The sequence below is a fragment of the Carcharhinus amblyrhynchos genome, chromosome 10 (assembly GCF_965287045.1).
Source record: "Carcharhinus amblyrhynchos chromosome 10, sCarAmb.v2.hapA, whole genome shotgun sequence".
Taxonomy (NCBI): Eukaryota; Metazoa; Chordata; class Chondrichthyes; order Carcharhiniformes; family Carcharhinidae; genus Carcharhinus; species Carcharhinus amblyrhynchos.
The window spans coordinates 74,859,174-74,882,031 of NC_137333.1; the positions used below are offsets into that span (position 1 = coordinate 74,859,174).

Below are 22,858 nucleotides of genomic sequence, written 5' to 3' on the forward strand. Positions count from 1 at the left end.
TAATGCAAAAAATTCCACAGCTCTTCCTGGGACTTGGTAAGCGAAAAAATAAATACCATATTTAACTGCTCCCAGATGCCATGCTATTCATGCCAAGGAGGATGCCACATCCTCTATTGCCAAAAGTCAAATAGGAACTTCACCACGTGCTGCATACTAGTGTCCTTTCATATGTCACACAACCATTCTGGTGTTGTTCAGGGCTAATAACAGTTCCCAAACCAAATGGTCAAGTCAAGCTGTACATGGACCTCATTCAATTGAACAAAATAGTCCAGAGGGAACTGCTGCCTGTGGATGACAGTATGGCAAAGATTGCCAACAGTCTTCTTCACCAAACTCAATGCATAGGAGGAACTTCTTCACTCAAAGGGTGGTGAATCTCTGGAATTCTCTGCCTGTTGAAGTGGTGGAGGCTGCCTCGCTAAATATTTTTAAGACGCGGGTTGATGGGTTTTTGATAAGCGAGGGGATTAAGGGTTATGGGGAGAGGGCGGGAATGTGGTACTGAGCCACGACAGATCAGCCATGATCTTATTGAATGGCGGGGCAGGCTCGAAGGGCTAGATGGCCTACTCCTGCTCCTATTTCTTATGTTCTTATGTTCTATTGGTGGTTTTTGGCAATACACCTCGAACAGGAACCTAGGCTGCAGACAATCTTAATCACACCATTTCTGCCGTATGGAAGATCAAGCCAGCAGCACTCAGCAGGGATGTGCCCACTCAGTAGCCCATATTGTGTATATTGTCCATAGTGTAAGTAAACCAGTTTGAAATAACTACCTGAGTCAGTCTACAGTCTCTCTGACCAAGGTATTCCACACCGCAAGTCTATGAAAGTGTCCTTTGATGCTTGACCTTTCCACCAATGGGAATTTTATGTATTTATGTGGTTGCATGATTGCTTTACAAATGATGATGTTATTGTGTTTCACAGGTTCCTGTTGTGAGTTCCATTTTCTATTCTGTTCAGGCAATAGCTCCTACAATAAACAGGTTATTGTTATTTTGAATCTACGTGTGCAAAACACATTTTTCTCACTTTGTTTCACCGTGAACATCAATAAAAGATCCTAAGTAAAAAATATTGTGGGTCTTTGTATTTTGATGATTAGAAGGCTGGGGAAAATCAACAACAGGATAAAAGATTCAAGTGCCAGTGAAGGAAGATAAAGCAAGGAAAAAATATCCCATTTCTTACCAGAAAAAAATCGGGTAGTCTCCTCTAAGCTGCAGGGTCCTTGCATTTGCTGCAGATTGTAACAGCAGAGTGGGAGACTCACTGTCAGAGGAGGATGAGATTCCAGGCAGTATCTGGCATATTTGAAAAGAAGGGATGTTTTGCTGTATGGTTGGGGCCATTTGGAAATGAAATACATCAAGTCAACAGTCTCCAGGATAAAAAGGGAGTCCTTGGAAGACAGTAAAAAATATATATACTGAGAAGTCTCAAGTTGTTTGTGCCTGCAAGAGAAATGGTGGGTCAATTAGCAGCCAGGGTCCTTTCAATGAAGAAAATGAATCATGGAGTTCCAATGTAGACAGTTTTCAGTACCTTACACAAGCAATAAAATTACAAACAAGTTGCTTGCACCAGCTTTTCTCAATACAATAGGTAGTAAAACTTCCAATTTGTTCTGGAGCTTGGTTTATTCAGCAAAGCCAGGAACCGAAATATAATGACTTGACAAAAGGCCTTGAAAAATATTACTCTCCAAAGCGATTTATCATTGTAGAATGGTTCAGCTAAGGGAGGCAGTGGCACAGTGGTATTATCATTGGACTTGTAATCCTGAGACTCGGGGTGATACTCTAGGAATCTGGGTTTAAATCCTACCATGATAAATGGTGAAATTTGAATTCAATAAAAATTTGGAATTAAAAGCCTAATGATGACTATGATTGTCATAAAAATTCACCTAGTTCACTAATATCGCTGAGGAAAGGAAATCTGTTATCCTTACCTGATCTGGACTGGTCTACATGTGACTCCAGATCCACAACAATGTGCTCGACTCTTAAATGCTGACCCAACAGCAATGCACACAACCCATGCACAAATTTTAAAAATGTTCCACTGAAGTAATCAAGTGAAAGGTGAAAGCATTGCTCAGATTTGTGGCAACCTTGAAAGGCCTGGCACAAAATTCTGAGTTTGGTGAGTCATTAGAAGATACCCTCCAAGATTTTCAGGTTTGTGGTGTATGAGATGAGGTAATCCAAAGAAGATTGTTTAGTGAACGTGCTTTGACTTTGAAGACATCAGTAGAAATCACAATGTCATTTGAACTGGCTGCCAAAGAGGCTTCACAATTTAGTGTCGGAATGAAGGTCCACAGGTTGGGAACGGCCCATAATGAATGAAAACAGCAACAAGCACGTCATAGATGTGCCAAAATGAGCAGTCAGTGAGTGAATGCTGGAGCAAGGATAGTCAATGCAAAAATTGTAGCAAAATTGATCACATTACAAAAGCTTATTGGGCTAGACCAACTTCCCTAGGTAAGAATATTTAGAAGGATCTGGGTACCTTCCAGAAGAAGAACAAGTTCCTTTCTACAAAAATAATTTACAACATGGAAGAAAAGAATTAATGACTGTGAAGCAGAGAATGTCCAGAAATATGATGGGAGCTCCAACTGGATGTCTTATCCATACAGGGTGAATCACATAGATTCTGGGTGATTCTGAAGTTAAATGGACAATCTATTAGGACAGAGATTGATATTGGGGCTGCTGTCTCTTTAACCCCAGACTACATACCAACAAAAGCTGAAGCACCTTTTTTTGAAATCAGCTTATGTGATCTTAAGGATATACATGGAAGAGATCATGCCATTAAAATGTTACAATGTAGCATTGATTGGATAAACAGTGGAGTTGCCTTTCCATGTGATCTGTGGTAATATTTGATTTGTACTTGGGAGATCATGGTTAGAGAAGATAAAGCTTAACTGCAGTGCTGTTAACAAATTGAAAGATGCCAAAACAGACCTGGAGCAGATTCTAGATAAATACAAGAGTGTATTTGAAGAGATACTTGGCTGAATGAAGAGAGTTCAAGTGAAACTCAAGATAAAGCAAAGTAGTCAACCAAAAAGTCTCAAGGCGAGAGCAGTGTCGTGTGCAATTCCAATTCGTAGGACTTGTGTGTTAGAGCCGGTTACAATGAATGACTGTGCTATCCCCATCCTACCTGTTCATATTTGTGGTGATTTTAAAACAAACATAAATCCAGTACTATATGCTGATCAATATCTGCTTCTTTTAACTGAAGCTTTGTTTGTTGGGTTATCAGGTGAGCAGATATTGAGCAAGATTAAATCTTTCACAAGCATATTCACAGATGAATGTAGCCATTGAATCTCAACCATTGGTTACCTTTGTTTCTCATAAAGGTCTTCCTCATTATAAAAGATTGCCTTTTGGAATAACATCCACACCAGTCCTATTCCAAAGATTGATGGATCAGATTTTAAGTGCATCACTAGTAAACAATGTCAATTGGATGATGTTCTGATTATAGGGTCTAGTGAACAAGAGCACTTGAATCATTTAGAAGCAACAATGGAACATCTTTAAGCACATGGTCTGAATATCAAAAAAGAAAATTGTGACCTTTTCCAGATGTCACTCCAGTATTTGGGTCACGTTATTGATCGTAAAGGCCTGTCTAAAGCACCTAAAAAGATGGATGCTATTTTAAGCACCACATCCAACGAATGTGATGCAATTGAGGTCCTTTCTAGAATTAGTGAACTGATATTGTGTATTCAGGGAATTACTGTGTATGTTGTGGCCCCTTTAGGAGAACAGTCATGTGATCACTCCACAGGCTTCCGACATGTGGGACTGGAACCTGTACAGTACACACCTAAGAATAAACCTCCTGCTGTTTTTTTTTCAAATCTTGTGTGGACTTCCTGCATGGAACAAATCTCTGCATCCTTCAGCCACAGACAACAGAACAACAAAGCTGACAATGAGGTGGGATCAAATAAAAACCCATAAACATGGAAGAAGGAAAGCAGTTTTTCTAAAAAAAAGGCAAGAAACTTAGGCAGGATTCACAACAGGGACCCATTCTGCAGTGTCAAGGGTGCTGGTAAGCAACAAGGGTGAATGAATAAAAGAAAAACTGCGACTTAGTGCCGGCAAACAAAGCAAATAGGCACCAGTCAGCAGTATACAAGCATATGGTTGAGGGAGATGTGAACAGAAGCCATAGAACATGCACACAGCAAGTGAGGAGAACAAAGCCCAGCCAGTGAGCACCATATGGTGTTTAAATCCTGGAACTTTGTTTAATTCCTCCAACTATTGATTGAGCTACCACTGAGAGGAGTGTTGCATAGCTCCACTGAACCTGCAAGGAAAATGGCAGGTCACTTTAGGACCATAAACTCTTTTGATAAGGAAGTTGAATGTTGGAGTTCCTATGTGGACAGATTCCAAAATTATGTATAGGCAGATAAAATCCCACCAGAACTTGTGGTTCCAACCTTTCTCAGAACATATGAAAAGGAGTAGGTCATCAGCCCCTCTGCTATTCAATAAGATCATCGCTGATCTGTGGCCTACCTCCATGTCATACAGTCATAGAAGTTGAGAGCATGGAAACAGGCCCTTCAGCCCAACTTGTCAATGCCACCTTTTTTTAACCCCTAAGCTAGTCCCAATTGCCCACATTTGGCACATATCCTTCTATACCCATTTTACCCATGTAACTGTCTAAACACTTTTAAAAGTCAAAATTGTACCTGTATCTACTGCTACCTCTAGCAGCTTGTTCCAGATACTCACCACTCTCTATGTGAAAAAAATTGCCCCTCTGGACCCTTTTGTATCTCTCCCCTTTCACCTTAAACCCTCTAGTTTTAGATTCCCCTACCTTTAGGAAAAGATATTGACTTTCTAGGTGATCTATGCCCCTCATTATTTTATAGACCTCTATAAGATGACCCCTCAGCCTTCTAAGCTTCAGAGAAAAATGTCCCAGTCTATCCAGCCTCTCCTTATAATGTACTTGCCCTCAGCCCATATTTCTTGATACCTCTGCTCAATGACTCTCTGAATCTTAAATCTTACACTTGAACCGGCATCCACTGCTGTTTGAGGAAGAGTTCAAAACCACCACCAATCTCTGTGTGTAGGAGTGTTTTCTAACATCTCTCCTGAATGGCTTAGCCCTCATTTTTAGGTAATGGCCCCTGGTTCTAGAACAAGCAACTGGTGGAAACAGTTTGTCCTTCTCCACCTGGTTCTTCCCTGTAATATTTTGTAGAATTCTATCAGATCACTCCTCAACCTTCTGAATTTGAGAAAGGAAGCAGGGATAATCCAGGAAATTATAGGCCGGTGAGCCTGACATCAGTAGTGGGGAAGCTTTTGGAGAAGATACTGAGGGACAGGATATATGCATATCTGGAAGACAATGGACTAGTTAGTAACAGGCAGCATGGTTTTGTATGTGGAACGTCATGCCTCACCAACTTGATTGAGTTTTTTGAAGTGGTAACAAAGATAATTGATGAGGGAAAGGCTTTGGATGTTGTTTATATGGACTTTAGTAAGGCATTTGATAAAGTCCCACATGGCAGACTGGTACAAAAACTAAAATCATGTGGGATTCAATGTGGACTGCCAAAATGGAGATAGACCTGGCTTGGTTATAGAAGACAGAGTAGCGGTGGATGTTTTTGGAGATTTGTAGCTAGTGATGTTCCGCAGGGATCAGTGCTGGGACCACTGTTGTTTGTAGTATATATAAATGATCTGGAAGAAAATGTGTGTGGTCTGATTAGTAAGTTTATGGAGTTGCCATTAGTGCCGGGGATTGTCAGAGGATACAACAGGAGACAGATAGATTGGAGACTTGGGCACAGAAATGACAAATCCAGACAAATGCAAGGTGATGCATTTTGAAGGATTAAATGTAGGTGTAAATTATACTGTAAATGGCAGAACCCTTAGGAACATTAACATACAGAGGGATCTGGGCGTGCAGATCCACAGTTCCCTAGAAGTGGTATCACAGGTGGCCAAGGTGACCATGAAAGCATATGGCATGCTTGCCGTCATCAGCCGGGGCATTGAATACAAGAATTGGGAAATCATGTTAGGCCACATTTGGAGTATTACCACACTGGTAGAAGGACATGGAAGCTTTGGAGAGAATGCAAAGAAGGTTCACCAGGATGTTGCCTAGTCTTGAGGGTGTTTGCTATGAGGAGAAGTTGAATAAACTAGGATTGTTTTCACTGGAAAGACGGAGGCTGAAGGGAGACGTGATAGAGGTCTACAAAATTATGAGAGGCATAGTTAGGGTGGATAGTTAGAGGCTTTTTCCCAGGGTGGAAGTGTCAATTACAATGGGGCACAGGTTCAAGGTGAGAGGGGGAAGTTTAATGGAAATGTGTGGGAGAAAGTTTTCACTCAGAGGGTGGTGGGTGCCTGGAATGCACTGCCAGAGGAGGTAGTGGAAGCGAGCACATTAGCAATATTTAACAGGCATCTGGATGGGTACATGAATCGGGAGGGAATAGAGGGATATGGACTGAGTAAGGGCAAAAGGTTTTTTAAAAATTTAGTTAGAGCAGCATGATTGGCACAGGCTTGTTCCTGTGCTGCACTTTTCTTTGTTCTTTGTTCAAAATACTGCAATGCTGGAAATCTGATATTAGAACAGAAAATGCTGGATAAGGTCAGCAGGTCTGACAGCATCTGTGGAGAGAAATAGAGTTAACATTTTGGATCTAAATAGCCCCTCTAAAGGCCCTTTTCTATAGAAGAATCATTTGATCCAAAACGTTCGATGGAATTTTCCCAAAAAACAGCAGTGTTATTTCCTGTGAAAAAACCGGTGTCTTTCCTTTAAAGCTGGCATCCTGACCAGAACCTGAGTAAACCACCCTCCAACCCACCGTTAGAGGACTCAGGGGCTCCCCACCCCATCCTCGATTGGAGTTGACACTTCTCTACCCCCCACTTTCAATCATCAAGCCCTTCTCCGCCCTCCCCCCCAGTCTGAGCTGACATTCACCTCCCCATCCCCAACAGCTACTGCTGGCTTCCTTTGCTCCCCAGTCCACTCCCAGCCACCACCACATCTAAATGAATTCTCCCCTCTCCCCCCACCATGAGGGTTCCATTGCGGCCAGCCCTTTGGCACAAGCTGGTACTGCCATGTTGGTATGGTGCCAACCTAGCAGTGCCAGCCTATCCCGGGGGCATTGGCAGACCATACCCTGGCCATATCCCTTATCCAGGGAGCTATACTTACCTCTATGACCCTGGGAGACCCTGACAGGTTCACGTCTAAGTGAATCGGTTGTAGTTGGCGCCGGCGTGATGGCACACTTGTGCCTACTGAATATCCAGTGGTGCAGAGGAGGATATCCCAGAGATAGTATTTGCCAATGACATGTTAATGTGTTAAAATTAGCTTTGTTGAGTCCTGCAATGTGTTTGACATCAACAGTGTGGGGCCAGTAAGCTTACAACTAAGAAACTTGCCAGTGTGAATTGTGCTCTCTGAATTTTGAACACATGCTGCCATTTGCGCAGCTGAAGAGTGCAGGCTCAAAATTGCCCACATTAACTCCACTTCTCTCCACAGATGCTGTCAGACCTACTGAGTTTATCCAACATTTTCTGTTGTTAAACTGAAGTTGCTTCTGCTTTAAACCTTATTGTAAATAGTAATTTTCTGGTAATCCCAAATTAGTTTTAAATGGAGACTTAAAATATTAATTTACCCTCTCAATTGTGGAAGTTTATTTTTTAAAGAAAGGTTAAAGTGTTTAACAATGATACACATTGTACACAGTTTACTCACACCCTCTTTCAATTCTTCTGCTGAGTAGCTGTAGGCAAGGTCTGACATTGTGTTTTCTGCTTGCCAATTTACTTAATTATGCACTAAATTACAAGTAAAAATGATTCCAAATGAGACACACTATACTGGGTAACATTACTATTTTGTCTTGCACACTTTTTGTCATTTACTGCAATCTCTGATATTACACAGCAGCAAGGGGGACACAGAGAGGCTTCAAAGAAATATACACAGGTTAAGTGAGTGGGTATCAGGATGACGTATAATGTGGGTGAAGTGTGAGGCTATTTACTTTGGTTGTAAGAACAGAAAAGCAGAATGATTTTTCAAAGGCATGGAACTTGTAAACGTTAGTGTTCAGACAGAATTGGGTGTTCCCATTTAAGGAATGCAGAAAGTTGGCATGCAGGTACAGCAAACAATTTGGAAGGCAAATTGGCTTTATTGCAAGGGGATTGGAGTAAGCAATAAAGACTTCCTACATTATACAGGGCTTTGGTGAGACTGCGCCTGGAATGATGTGTGCAATTTTGGTCTCCCTATTTAAGGGAGGATATACTTGCATTGGTAGCAGTCAGCAAAGGTTCACAAGATTGGTCCCTGGGATAAGAGGGTTATTTCAAAATGAGAGGCTGAGTAAATTGGGCATATATTATCTGGAATTTAGAAGAATGAGAGATGATTTTTTTGAAGCATGTGTGATTCAGTAGGGACTTGACAGGGTAGATGCTGAAAGGTTGTTTTCATGAGCTGGGGAATATAAAACAAGGGAGTCTTGGGATGAGGGCCAATCATTTTGGAATGAGATGAGGTGAAATGTCTTCACTTGACAGATTGTAAATCACTGGAATTCTTAACCTTAGAGAGTTGTGGGTGCTTCATAATTAAATTTATATAATGCTGGAATAGACAGATTTTTGGTCTCTCAGGGAATCAACAGACTTGGGGAATAAGTGGGAAAGTGAAATTGAAGCCCAAGATCAGCCATGATCAAGCTGAATAATGAAGCAGGTTTAATGTGCTGAATGGTCTATTCCTGCTCCTATCATTGGTATTCTGCCTTGTATCCTATCACAGACTTTCTTTCCTTTTTTTTGTATTAGTTTTCCTTTCCCTATCTCATTTTTTGCTAATGATTTCTAACTGTTTCTAGTTCTAATGCAAGGTCATCAATCAGAAACTTAACTGGGCTGAATTCATTTGGTGTTGTGGTGTCTGCTTTTCCGCTCCAAAGGGGGAGAGTTGCTGCCATTAATAGACTGAAGGCAGTACTTAGTGTTCCTAACATTTGGAACCTGATTCCCAAATGAACCTACCATTAATTTCAAGAATGCAAAATAATTATATCTTCTAGTGACCTTCTATTTTACATTTGAGAATTTTCCAGTGTCACAAAAGATTCGCTAAGTAGTATAATTTATATATTGTGCCTGATTGGTATCTATAAACACACCCGCAAAGCCCAATGGTTAACAAAAGGCTAACTTTGCATTAGCAGTGAAAAACAGTCACAGGAGCTGATTGGAGAGTGGCTATTGCTGTGTCTTGAACAGAATGATTGAACACAGACCTTGTGCTCCTGAGAGAAATATGACCCTGAGAGATAAACAACTCTCTGAGCATTTGTGTCCAAAAAGACGGTGATTGATTTGTGCCTGTCCTGTGAATTGTAACTGGAAGCATGATCAGTAGTAGCAAGATCTGTATAAGGAGAGACAAAGAGTCATCAGCAGCATTAACCTGCAGGATCAACCACTGCAGAAGAAGCAACAAGACCCTGAGTCCAGGACTTGGAGACGTTGGAACAAAACCCATCGGGAGAGAGTCTGATCACCTTATCTTGCCACGGGTAGTATTTAAATCCAAGTTGTGAGTTTGGAATGTTTTTGTGAAGCTTTTGATACCTTTTGAATACTTTGTATATAACAAAGTAGGTCAGATGTTAGATACTTGGTGTACAACAAAGTGAGATAAAGATTGATTAATTTGTGTGTAACAAAGTTTTGATGTCTTTTGTAGTGGAGTTGTTGTGACACTTTTGTGGTAACTTAGTAAGATACAATAGATTGTTGTACAATAATTTAAGAGTTTGAGTGTCTTTGTCCGTAACATCAGTTGACCCACATCTGGGGCAACAATATACTTATTATGTGTGCAGAATTCGTTCTGAGCTTCCTGAATGGTTTGACTTATTTAATTGTCAGGGTTGTAAATGCCATGAAGCTGTGACAGAAACCCCAAAGTTTTCTGAACTTTGGACAGTGTGTTTATTTCACAGGCAGTGAACCAATTAAGTGGTGATACAAGAAAAGGTTTATCCAATTAAGATGTTTGGGCCAGGTACCAGAAAGCAGTCCATTTGGCAATTATTTTCTTTTACCAAGATGAAATATCTGAAGTAGCAACATCAAATAGATTTGAGACAGCAATATATTAAACTGCAGTCTCAAAGTACCAAATAGCTTTGACCCTCTTGTCTACAGCTTTTGATTTTCTCATGCACCTTCTGCCCTTATTTCCAACAATTGAGAGGAATTTAAGATTTCTTCACCACCAAAATGGAAACTGTCCATTCAGTTGCTCCTGTTGAGTTCCCATGTCCACCAAGCTAAATGTCCTCATATCCTAAGCCTGCACCTCTGTTTCTCAGGTTCCAGCTCCAGATCACCATTATTTGTCCAATCTCCTTTCATCCATGTGACCCACTTCCTGCTTCTTCAACTTCATTCACATTAAATGTCTGGATACCCAACTCAGTGGGACTAGGCAAAAAAATGGTTCGGCACAGACAAGAAGGGCCAAATGGCCTGTTTCTGAGCTGTAATTTTCTATGGTTTCAACTTGCGGGTCATAACGCCAGCTAATACTATAAATGGCCTCTCTCCACAGTTATTGCAGACTGAGCTGGTATCAATCCTTTCCTTAAAAAAAACAGCCTGATCCCTCAGTCTTTGCAGCAACCATAAGAACATAAGAACTAGAGGAAGGATTAGGCCATCTGGCCCCTTGAGCCTGCTCCGTCATTCAATAAGATCATAGATCTTTTTGCACACTCAGCTCCCCTTACCCACCTGTTCACCATAACCCCAATTCCTTTACTGTTCAAAAATCTAGCTATCTTTGCCTTAAAAACATTCAATGAGGTAACCTCAATTGCTTCAATTCCAAAGATCCACAACCCTTTGGGTGAAGAAGTTCCTCCTCAACTCAGTCCTAAATCTGCTTCCCCTTATTCTGAGGCTATGCCTCCTCATTCTAGTTTCATCCATCGTGGAAACAACCTCCCTCCTTCTATCTTATGTAATCCCTTCATAATTTAATGTGTTTCTATAAGATCCCCCCTTCTAAATTCTAATGAGTGTCATCTCTGTCTACTTAGTCTCTCCTCATAAGCCAACCCTCTCAACTCCAGAATCAACCTAGTGAATCTCCTCTCCATCCCCTCCAGTGCCTTTATCCTTTCTCAAGTAAGGAGACCATTTTTCCCACATTGATCTCTCTTTCTTCCCAAAATAAGAAGAAGCAAATGAATGCATGGCTGGAAAGATGGTACAGGAGAGAAGGTTTTAGATTCTTGGGACATTGAAATTGACACAGGGGGAGATGGGACCTTTCCAGGTCAGTTGGGTTGCAGCTAAACATACAAATTGGGAGCAGCAGTAGGCTACTTGGCCCCTTGGGCTAGATCCACCATTGAATGAAATAATGGCAAACCTAATTGTAACCACTCGCCAACCCTTGATAACCTTTTATCCTCTTGTTTATCAAGAATCTAACCAACTCTACTTTAAAGACTCTGCTTCCACTGCCTTTTGAAGGAGTTTCAAAAGCTCACAATCCTCATTTCTGTCTTAAATTGGCGAACACTTAATTTGAAACAGTTCGATTCTCTCACAAGAGGAAATGTCCTCTCCACATCCTCATATTAGTCTGGCAAACCTTCTTTTAACTATCTCTAATGTATTTACATTCTTTCTTGAATAAATTTAAAATTCTTATTCTTCTTGTTTAAAACTTTTGTTGTCTTGCTCCTCCCTTTTTCTGTAACTTCCTTCATCATTACACCCATTCCCCATACAATTGCCTATGTCCAATCTTTTATGCGTCTTCCCTCTTGCTTCACACCAGCTTCACTGTTTTTCAGTTGGACACATATGTTCCATTCTCTGGGTGTCTTTCTCTCTAAACCTCACCGACTGTCCACATCCATCTCCTCCTTAAAAACCTTCACTTTAGGCATGTTTTTGATCATTTTCCTCCTTTGTTCCCTCCTTTGGCATGTGGCAGCTATTTTCCTATTCCTCTGTGAAACACCTCCAGATGTTTTTGTTATCCAACTAAATGCAAGTTGTTATTGAAGAAAGTTGAAACCCACAGAGTATAAGGTCTTCTAATGGCCTGGTGAAACCTGGACTGTTTTCAATGTATGTTATTACAACTATTCATTCAATTCGTCCATCAGTTAGGTGCTGAAATTTCTGGAATAAAGTCAGATTACTTTGTAGCTTTTTGTGACAACTATAAGAACAGAGCATGCATGTATCGTACAAAACTTATTCAGCTTTTCAGCAGCCAGACAGCAAATTACATAGCAGGGACATCAACAACCACATCCATTTTTCACTGATGAAATCATTGTTAAAGCGTCATTGGATAGGCAAGGAGATTATGAATACAGGTCAGAGCCTGAGGAAATGCTAATAAGCTTGTCTGTTGGTTTGGAATACTTAATTTTGTGTAAAACACAATATGTGAAGGCTTAATAGCAACCCAGAACTACCAGTGCTCTCCTCCAACAGGTGATTTTTAATGCACTCCTCCCTATCACTGTAAAACAGAAAAATTCAGAATGGCTGAATATCTGGTCCATACAATTGTCATCTCCTCTGTCATAAAAAAAATTAAATGCATCAGTGAAATAAAAGCAAAACGTTGTGGATATTGGAGAAATAAAATATGAAATAAAATCGGAAAGTGTTGGAAAAACTCAGCAGTTTTTTTTTATTTGATCACAGCATTTATTGCCAGTCCTTTACTGTCGTCGAGAAGGTGGGGGTGAGCTGCCTTTTTAAATGGCTGAGTGCAGGTGGTACAGGTAGATCCACAGCCGTCAGGGAGGGAGTTCCAGGATTTTAAGCCATCAACATTGACGGAATAGCTATGCAGTAAGCATGGTGTGTGGGGCTTGGAGGGGAACTTGCAGATGATGGAGTTTCCATACATCAGCTGCCTTTGTCCTTCTAATGCAGAGGTTGTCAGTTTGGAAGATGCTATTGAAGGAATCTTGGTGAGCTGCAGTGCATCTTGCAGACTGTACCCATTGCTGCCGCTATGTATCAGTCTGGCCGCATCTGGAAAGAGTGAAACAGCGTTTTGAGTCCATTATCATAGAATGTCCACAGTGCAGGGGGACATTCGGCCCATCAAATCTGCACTGACTACAATCCCAACCCATCCCTATTCCCGTAACCTCTGCTAATCCACCCCCCATCCCCCTTAAGACTATATTTCTCTCTACACTTGCTGTCAGACCTGCTGAGGTTTCCCAGTATTTTCTGTTTTTTTATTACGTGCATCTGCATTTTTCCTCTGGCAGTAGTAGAGGATGGCCAAGGCACAGAATGTACACTGCATTCCCGGGTAGCCCGGAAGCAGGAAGACACAGTCTTTGCTCAGACACTTGAGGCCCCCTGCGACCAGTGAGAAGCTGGGGGGCGATAGGTTGATTGAAACAGGTAGAAAAAGCTTGAAATTTAAATTGTTTCCTTTGCCTTGTTTTAATGTTTCGGGTTTTATTCGGGTAGCTATTTTTACTCTAAAATAGCACTCACTTTAGTTGTAACATCATGTGACAATTTGGATAACCCGGTGTCTGCTTAAATGACAGTTCTTTTAAAAAAGCGCACAATCATCTTTGCCTCTTCTCGCTGGGGGTCATTTGAATCCGCTCACTCGCTCGCGCGCGCCCACGGTGTAACGGCCGCGCGTTCTTCAACAGGCAGCGCGCGTCTGTGCGCGAGGGAGGCGGGGAAGTGGCAGATTCTTGACTGGCAGCGTGCGTTTGTATTTGCGACAACGTGCGGCACTGCCATATGTGGGATTGAAGTGTGATACCGGTGTTGTGTGCAGGCAAGGAGTGAGTGAGCGAGCGGCAGGGCGACAACAGCGACGACTTGTGCAACCATCCCACGTTTACAGGCCAACCAGGGGCTTATATGGTGCCTCCGAGTGTCACCCGGCGACATCGTGTAACCGAAGCAGGGGAGGCAGCTGGCTTCAGTTAGACAATACAATTAATAAGGAAATACGAATCTAATCGGAAAGCTTTGAAAATGGACTATGACTTCAAGATGAAGCTGACGACAGAAAGAGAGCGAGTGGAGGACCTGTTTGAATACGAGGGCTGTAAAGTTGGAAGAGGCACTTATGGTCATGTATACAAAGCCAAACGGAAAGACGGGTAGGTACAGGTTCTGAGAGCATGTAGGCCACGCTGGTCATTCTTCATACTGGTTATTGTATGGTTTTTAGTTGGCGAAGGAGTGACGCTGTGTTTTCTTTTTGCCAATTACTTTATCGTACTGTTTGCTCTTTTGAAGTGAAGTCTGTTGCTTGGCTAGTGCAGCTTGTCGAGTCTCTGCGATTTCATAAGGGAAGAAACAATTAAGTAAAATAACATTTTTGTGTTAATTTTTATTTGGAACGACCTTTTGTTTGGAAAGGTGTCGTTACACCAGTCGGGGGTAAAACCTATGAACTCACGCTTACGTCATATTCATGTTCGAATTTACTGTTTTGTTATGGCAAACTAAATTAGTCTGGAAGATCAAATAGAGAATTAATACTGATCAGTGTTTCTGTTCAACTGGAAAACATTGAAGATTAATGGACCCATTTAAATATAATTGAGCTTTATTCATTACATGTTTTCAGATTTGGATGTTTATTGAATGGTTTTAAGACCATCCATATATTTGTGATGTAATTATAATTAATATCTTTCATAATATCATTGATAATACCAACGTGTGGTGTGTATAGTACAAAAATAACTCCTTCTAATTCTTAAATGATTCAAAGAAGTAAAAGGAAACATTTTTCAAATTGTCTTCAGCAGTATTAGTAATTTTGCATGACGTTCAGTCTAGTTTCACATGATTACAATGAAATTAATGTTGTGACCTTGGCAATTACCTGTGTAGCGGAAGTGTTTTTCTTTAAAATGAGCCACTGTCTAAGTGGGGGATACAAACATACAAATTAGGAACAGAGGTAGGCTATTCAACTCGGTTCTGCCCTGCCATTTGATAACATCATGGTTCATCTGACTGGAGCCTCTGCTTCTTTGTCTACTCCTATACCCTTTTGACTCCCTCTTCAGTCAAGAATCTAACGAACCCAGCCTTAAAAATATTCAATGATCGTGCCTCCACTCTTTGGGGAAGAGTGTTCCATAGACTTATGAAAAAATGATGATCCTCTGTTTCTTAAATGGGAAACTCTTTACTTTTAAACTGTTCGAGTCTGTGCCACAAGAGGATCATCCTTTCACTTTGCTCCTCATCAAGTCCCTTCGGGATCTTCAAAAGAATGAGAGGTTATCTTTTTGAAACATAACTCAAATGGATGTAGACCTAACCTTTCCTCATAAGATAGTCCCTTTATCTCAGGAATCAGTCAAATAAATCTTCTTTGCACTGCCAATACAATCAGATCTTTTAAATAAAGAGAGCAGAGCTGTACACTGCTTGAGATCTGGTCTCACCAGTGCCCTGTACAACTGCAGCAAAATGTCCTTACTTAAACGTTCCATTCCTCTTGCATTTGACAATTTGTTTCCAAATCACTTCCTTTACCTGCATACTAATGTTGTGATTCATGTACTGGGGCATCCAGATCTCTCTGTATCTCAAGAGTTCTACAATCCGTTTCCATTTTAAGTAACATACTGCTTTTCTTTTCTCCCTGCCAAAGTGGGCAAGTTTACATTAAACTCCATCTGTCAAATTTTTGACCACTCGCTTGATCTATTCAAATCCCTTTTCAAGACCTTTATGACCTCTTCACAATGTAGTCTCCTGCTTATCTTTGTGTCATCAGTAAATTTAGCAACCGTACGTTCGTTCCTTTCATCCAAGTCATTGGGTTAGATTGTAAATAGTTGAGGCACCAATACTGATCCATGTGGCACTCATTTTTGTAAATGCAAAAATGATCTATTTATGCCTATTCTGTTTCCTGTTACCTAACCAGTCCTCTAACCATGCCACTAATTTATCCCCTACACAAGAGTTTTTATTTTGCATAGTAACCTTTGCTGTGGCACTTTATCAAATGCTTTCTAGAAATCCTAGTATAGCACATTCATGGGTTCCCCATCATCCATATTGTTTGTTACTTCCTCAAAGAGCTCTTAATAAATTAGCGAAACGTGATTCATTTTTCACAAAGCTCTGTTTGATTGCATTAAGATTTTCTAAGTGGCCAGCCGAAACTTCTTCAATAATAGATTCCAGCATTTTTCCTATGACAGATGTTAGGCTAACTAAACTATAGCTGTTTAACAATTTGGTTGTTTGATATTGTCTGCATCATAGTAATTTGATGAAAAAAAATTATCTTTTTAGTGTTCAGCTAATCATTTCTTTTTGTTGGTCAGTTTCTGGGATCAGTGCTTGCTTTTCAGTTTTCCATAGATGCTTACTTTTGATCAGTAAAGGAATTAAGGGTTTTGGTGAGCGGTCAGGTAAGTGGAACTGAGTCCATGAAAAGATCAGCCATGACCTCATTGAATGGCGGAGCAGGCTCGAGAGCCCAACTGGCCTACTCCTGCTCCTAGGTCTGATGTTCTAAGGTCTAGTGCATTAATCATAAAACCTTCTGATCGCTTGCCCAACTAGCTATTCTACAAGTGTGGAAGATGTTACAAAGTTTGATCATTCACACAGGATTAGCGATAGAGTCATTATTTGTACAGCAGAATAGAGAAGCTTATCTTATTTCAGCCCTTCCATTGGGTTCTTGGTGTGATTTTTCACTTGGTACCTGAGTTGAGATTTGCTAACACAGCATGGAGTGAGGATTGAACCTGGGACCTTCACACCTACTGAATTCAGTAATATTGCAATCATAAATTTATCCTCTTTTTAATTATTGAGGGGGCTTCATTACCTTTTTTATTTAACAATTTTCTTTTATTCTAGTTGTGCCTCAAGCAAATTTGCAACTTTAGCGGTAGCAGCTATCATCATAAAATTGGGTTAGTTAAATTAATTAACTTGCAAATGAATATGTTCCTCAACTTGCATATTTTCACGTAAGAGAGTGTCAGTGTTGATAATGTGGTTATTCACTTTTTAATGGTGAGGATAAAAAAGAACATTTTTTAAAAAGGTGTGAAACTTGTAAATGTTGATGTTCAGAGAGAATTGGATACGCTTGTACATGAAATACAAAGTTAGCTTGCAACTAAAGCAAGCAATTAGGAAGGCAAATGGCATGTTGGCTTTAACTGCAAAGGGATTGGAATACATGTATCGAAGAAGTCTTGCTACAGTTATACAGGACTTTGGAGAGAACACTTCTGGAATACCACGTGCAGTTTGTCTCCATAGCTCAGAATATGCTTGAATCGGAGGCAGCATAGTGAAGGTTTACTAGATTTGTTTCTAGGATGGGAAGTTTATTCTATTATGAGAGGCTGAGTAAATTTGTGCCTGTATACTCTCTGGCATTTCGAAGAATAAGAGGTGATCTCATTGAAATGGACAAGATTCTGAATGGGCTTGACAGGGTAGAAGTGGAAAAGTTGTCCCCCCTGCCTGAGAAACCAAGAACACGGCTACCACAATCTCAGGATAAGAGGCAAATTATTAATGACTGAAATCAGGAGAAATGTCTTCACTCAAAGGATTGTGAATCTTTGGACTTTTCCATCCAAGAGGCTTGTGTGTGCTCTGTGATTGAATATATTGAAGGCTGTGGTGTTTCAAATGGCTGAAGTTCAAGATCAAGCATGATTGTATTGAATGACAGTTGGGTTGATAGGTAATACGGTCTAGTCCTATTTTTGATCTTATAAGCTGCAGTGAAAATGGAGAAATGCATACTCTACAAGACCTGTTTTAATATGTTAGCAAATCATGAACATCATAGTCCTAAACATCTGAAAACAGTTCACATGGTTGCCATCCTGTAATATATATATTTTCAGCATTATAGATCTTAAAGTAAAGGCTCTTTGAGTAATCATAATTCTCCTCATCTTTAAGTCAGCTCCAAATATATAACTTAGTTGCAACTGATCCTACTTACGGATATGATTGTGTTAATATATGCACTGCATGATGTGAAAATGTCTGCAGATTTGCGCAATGCTTCTTTGAAGTTGGATCGTCTCTGTGAAAATATTTCACGTGAATCAAAGTTGTGGATTCAGGCCCTGCTGTAGAAGTCAGGTCTGCAATCTAAGTATGTGATGGGCAACCTAGGCTAGTGAGTGGGCTGCACGAGTGGCCTTCCTTTATCTCAGTGAACCACAAGGTTGAAATCCACCAGGTTCAATGGCTGTGACCACATGAATAAGATTACATACATTTAATCCTTTAATACACACATTATGGAAAATGCTAAGTAATCCATACATTAATAAAACTGTCAATTCGAAATGGGAAAGAAAATATTTGCATTTATATTTATTGCAATTTACTCTGCTTATCAGAACTAATACCAGCTGCAACTGAAAATTATGCATTTCTTAATTATACAGATGTGCTTTCAATATTTTATTTATATTTCTTTACCTTTTTAATTAATAAAATCTATTGCTCTCAATAAGCTTTACCACTGCTGTTATATAAACTTAATTTATTGGTAACTAAGGTTTTCTTCATAAAGTTAAAATATTTAAAGATAAATGAGAAAAATCAACTCATCACTTTGCTCTTGGTCTCTGTCTTTACTGCACCCTTAAATTTCCTGGCTCAGCTTTTGATCTTGCTCACTCCCATTTGTTTATCACCTGGCTCTGCTCTCGCAAACTCTGCTCTTATTCTCTCAACAAAATATCTCGCAGGCCACAGTCAGTGCAGGTTGCCTGCCACTGATCTGAGCTGTCACTGTGCAGTGTTGAGGAACTGTTTTTCAAATGAGACATGTTGCTTGCATCTGAAGTCAACTGTGATTGTCGAAACCTAGGTACTTTTTTCCTTTCTTTAGAATGTTTCCAGATCTTTGAAGGACATGCTCTGGGTGTCTGAGGTCATGTGACCAGTTAAGTCTAACCAAGTTACAAAATTACAATTAGTGCCTTTTGCAATGGAAGAAGTGGAGTGTCGTGACATAGTCACTAAACATGCTGCAATTCACTGAGATTCTTTTTTGTCTGTCTGATTTTCTTACAGGAAGCGTAAGATATCGAGACTTGTGGGGAGTTAGAGCATTGTATGCATATCAAGTTTTGATGAGAACAGGAATTGTGATTACCATATGTTTGTGTCTTGGTCTACCGTTATCTCATATATGAAAGCAATTTTGCATTGTATTTGTGCGATGCTCCAACACTTTTACTGGATTTTTCCCATATATATTGACAATTTGATGTATTTCACAGTTTTGCTTGCAATGTACAGATTAGGTGGATGCAGGAGATAACTGCTTTCTCCTCGTTGGCCCTTTGGGCTTTCAAGTCAATGTGTCTAAGTTTCAAGACTAAAAATTAGAATGACAACCATTTACTGCAAGCAAGGCAATATTGCAAAATCAAGGTCCATGAAGTGTTGCCACCAACAGAGTTCTATTAAGTGCACCACTTCAAAATCCAGTCCATGACCTTATTGACCGGGTTTGGAGCTAAGGGATGCCATTGTCTAACATGAATTGATTGGAAAAGGCAGAGTCTTGTCCCGTCCAATCCTGAAGCTGTTAGTGTCTGTGTGTAAGAAGTACGAGACTGTGTAAACTTGTCAAGGATGCTGAGAAGGGGGAACATTTGCCAAAGGTCAGGTCTATACACATATTCAAACACTGACATAAGATCAGTCCTAGGCCATGTGTATAGCAAGTGTTGATGCTCTTTGTCTCGTCAGTGCAAGCAGATTGTGTGTTCAAATCCAATTGTTGATGTTGTTTCTGCTCATTGGGCATTGAGTCTTTTTAATATTTCAAATCAGCTATTTTGTTAAGATAATTTCACTTTAATTTCTCATTTGACCTTGGTTGTCAAGATTCAAATTGCTTGTATGTTTGCATAAATGAACTTGAATTGAAAATCTTTTTCCAAAGGAATAAGACTTCACACTTGCAAAATGACTTTATCAAAGCCAAAGAGGTTGTTCAACATTTGTAGCAGGAATAGTATGTAAAACGTTCAAAAATCACTTACATTTTTTCATTGCATTGATTGTATCTGCAAAGATTGCAACTATGCATCAATGGAAAAGGAGGTTATCAAAATAACTTATAACAGATTTTGCTATGCATTTGTGGACACGACAAGTTACTGCCATTTGCCAACTTGTGATGTTGAAACTGTTAACGCTCATTGATGTTTCACCATCATAAATTTTACAACAGAGAGGAGGTCCACTATCCCAGTTGCGTTGTGCTAATTCTATAAAACGGATATCTACTTCATTTCATTTCCTTTCCACACCAGGCATACATTTTCTGTTTCAGTATTTATCTACTTTCTTTTTAAAAGATTGGTCAAAACTGAATCTTAGTTTGATTTGTCATTCCATGCCCAAATGACCTAACCACTTATTGTATACACTTTTTTAACCTCTCCTCCCTTGTTTTGTTCATCATCAGTAGTTTGAGATGTATCTTCTTCTCAAGTGTGAAAAACCTAGTCTCTTTGATTCATCATTCAGATTTTGCTGTACCCAATCCTTGAATGTCTTCCTTGTGCCTAGGTAACTAGTGTCCAGCATTATCGAAGGTGTGGTCTGACTAAAACAGTACATGCTATGGTTATAACTTCCTTTGATTTGAATTATAATCATTTTCAACATTGTATTGGCTTAGTTGACGGGTACTCTAAACAGACTGTTTCCATTCCACTGCTTCTGCTTACCTGGTACCATCTATAAACTTAACCAATTCTGCTTTGAATTTCTGAATCTACATCTTTGATGCAAATTCGAAATAGTAGTGATTTTAACACTAATCCATTTCAACGTTTCTCCCCATCCTGATACAGATCCTCTAATACCTATTGCTTTTTGCGCTTCAGTTACTTTCTTATTTGTTCCTGAAATTTTGCATAACTGCTGATTTGAAAATTTGCCATGTCTTTCCCATGTCTAGATACAACATGCCATGAGACTTTCTACAGTAGACTTGGCATGTCACTTCCTCAAGGTCAGGGTCATTGTTTTGACAGAAAATACTCTTTTTATTGCAAATTGTTCTATGCAAGCAACATTGTTATTGGACAGAAAATGTGCACCACCGTGTCTTGTTTTATTACCTTGAATTCCTCCTTTTATTATCAATGCCTCAAATTTTCTTTAATCTTTGTCTCAAGGTGGAAGGCATCAAATAATTTGGGTCTTGGTGGTCAGCTCTGTTAAACATCACCTAGTGTGACAGAGGTGCTCTATTCTGACATGGCATTTTCTGCTGCAGATGAAAACACTGGGCTGAGATGAAGGTTTGCTGGCTCTGTTTTTTTCTGGGCTCTCTCTTGTTCAACTGAGCTTTTCATTGCACCTTGCCTCTGCCACTATCTTTCCAGGCAGTCAACCTTCAGAGGCCATGGCTATTGGCGACTGGCTCCAGTTGTGTTGCGTCAATGTCCACCATCTTCATATCATATCTTTTAGTCAGCCTTTGTAGAATCACCTTTTTTTTTGTTTCTGTGAAGTGTCTTGTGGCTTCTTGCACATTTAATGTGCAATATTAATGCAAGACAAATCATAGAATAGTTACAGCACAGAAGTTGTGCTTAGGGGCATTCCAAGTGCATATTTTGCGTAATAGTCAAGAAGCCTTCTTATGATCAAAGGGAAAGGGCTGAGTTTGTTAGGGCATGACTGGCTCGGCAAAATTCTATTGGTCTGGGGTGAGATCAGGCACACAAAGTGACCAAAGATATTAAGAAGTATCTGAACTTGTTAAAGGATGAACTAGGTATGTTGCAGGTACCACTGTGAAGTTGTATGTAGATCCTCAGGCCACTACTTGGCAGCAAAGGTTTGGAATCATTGAGCCCATTCAGTTTTCTTGTTATGCAGCTCCAATCATTCCAATCTTTGAAAATGATGGTGCAGGGCACATACGTGGTGCCTACAAGCTCACCATTAACCAGGTTTACAAGTTAAATGCTTAGCCTTTTACCTAATGGTGGAAGATTTGTTTCAACCCACTGGAGGCTCGACATTTTTGCAACTCAGCATGAAATCCCTACAGTGCAGAGGGAGGCTATTTGGCCCATCTGAGAATGTACTGACTTTTCTGAAAGAGCATCTTACCCATGCCCATTACCCCATATACTTACCATGACTAATTCACCTAACCTAAACATCTTTGTACACTAAGGGGCAATATTGCATGCCAATCCATTTAACCTGCACATCTTTGGACTATGGGAGGAAACTGGAGCACCTGAATGAAGCCCACACAGGCATGGGAAGAATGTGCAAACTCCACTAGACTGTCACCCAAGGCCTGAATTGAACCTGGGTCTCTGGTGCTGTGAGGCAGCAGTGCTACCTACTGTCCACCCCTTTGACATAAGCCAGGCATATTACAGCTCTTGCTGGAGGAAGATTCAAAGCAGTATGTGACCATTCAACATGCAGAAAGGGTTGTTTAAATACAGTTGTTTGGTTTTTGGCGTATCCTCCAGTATGATGATCTGTCAAAGGATAATGGGTGACCTGTTGCAAGGCATTCCTCACATTTGTCTACTTGCATGACATCTTAATTATGAGGAAGTCTGAGGCAGAGCACCTCAGCAATCTGGCTCCAGTCTTTTAAAAAGGTTTTCAGGGCGAGATTAAGCAAAGCAAGTGCA

General features: G+C 40.2%; 2 protein-coding genes across 13 annotated transcripts in view; one reads left to right on the forward strand and one right to left on the reverse strand.

Annotated features, from left to right (window-relative positions):
* rnf6 (ring finger protein (C3H2C3 type) 6) overlaps nucleotides 1–22,858 on the reverse strand; it is a 229,097-nt gene that overhangs the window by 62,199 nt on the left and 144,040 nt on the right. The gene's annotated exons all lie outside the window — the stretch shown is intronic.
* Nucleotides 13,940–22,858, forward strand: part of cdk8 (cyclin dependent kinase 8) — a 110,465-nt gene continuing 101,546 nt past the window's right edge. For 2 of the 3 annotated variants that reach the window (XM_080197385.1, XM_080197386.1), the window contains exon 1: nucleotides 13,940–14,299. In XM_080197385.1, coding sequence (XP_080053511.1) covers nucleotides 14,172–14,299 — 128 coding nt within the window. In that variant the 5' untranslated portion in view covers nucleotides 13,940–14,171. The remainder of the gene's footprint in view (nucleotides 14,300–22,858) is intronic. The other variant, XM_080197388.1, reaches the window with a different exon arrangement.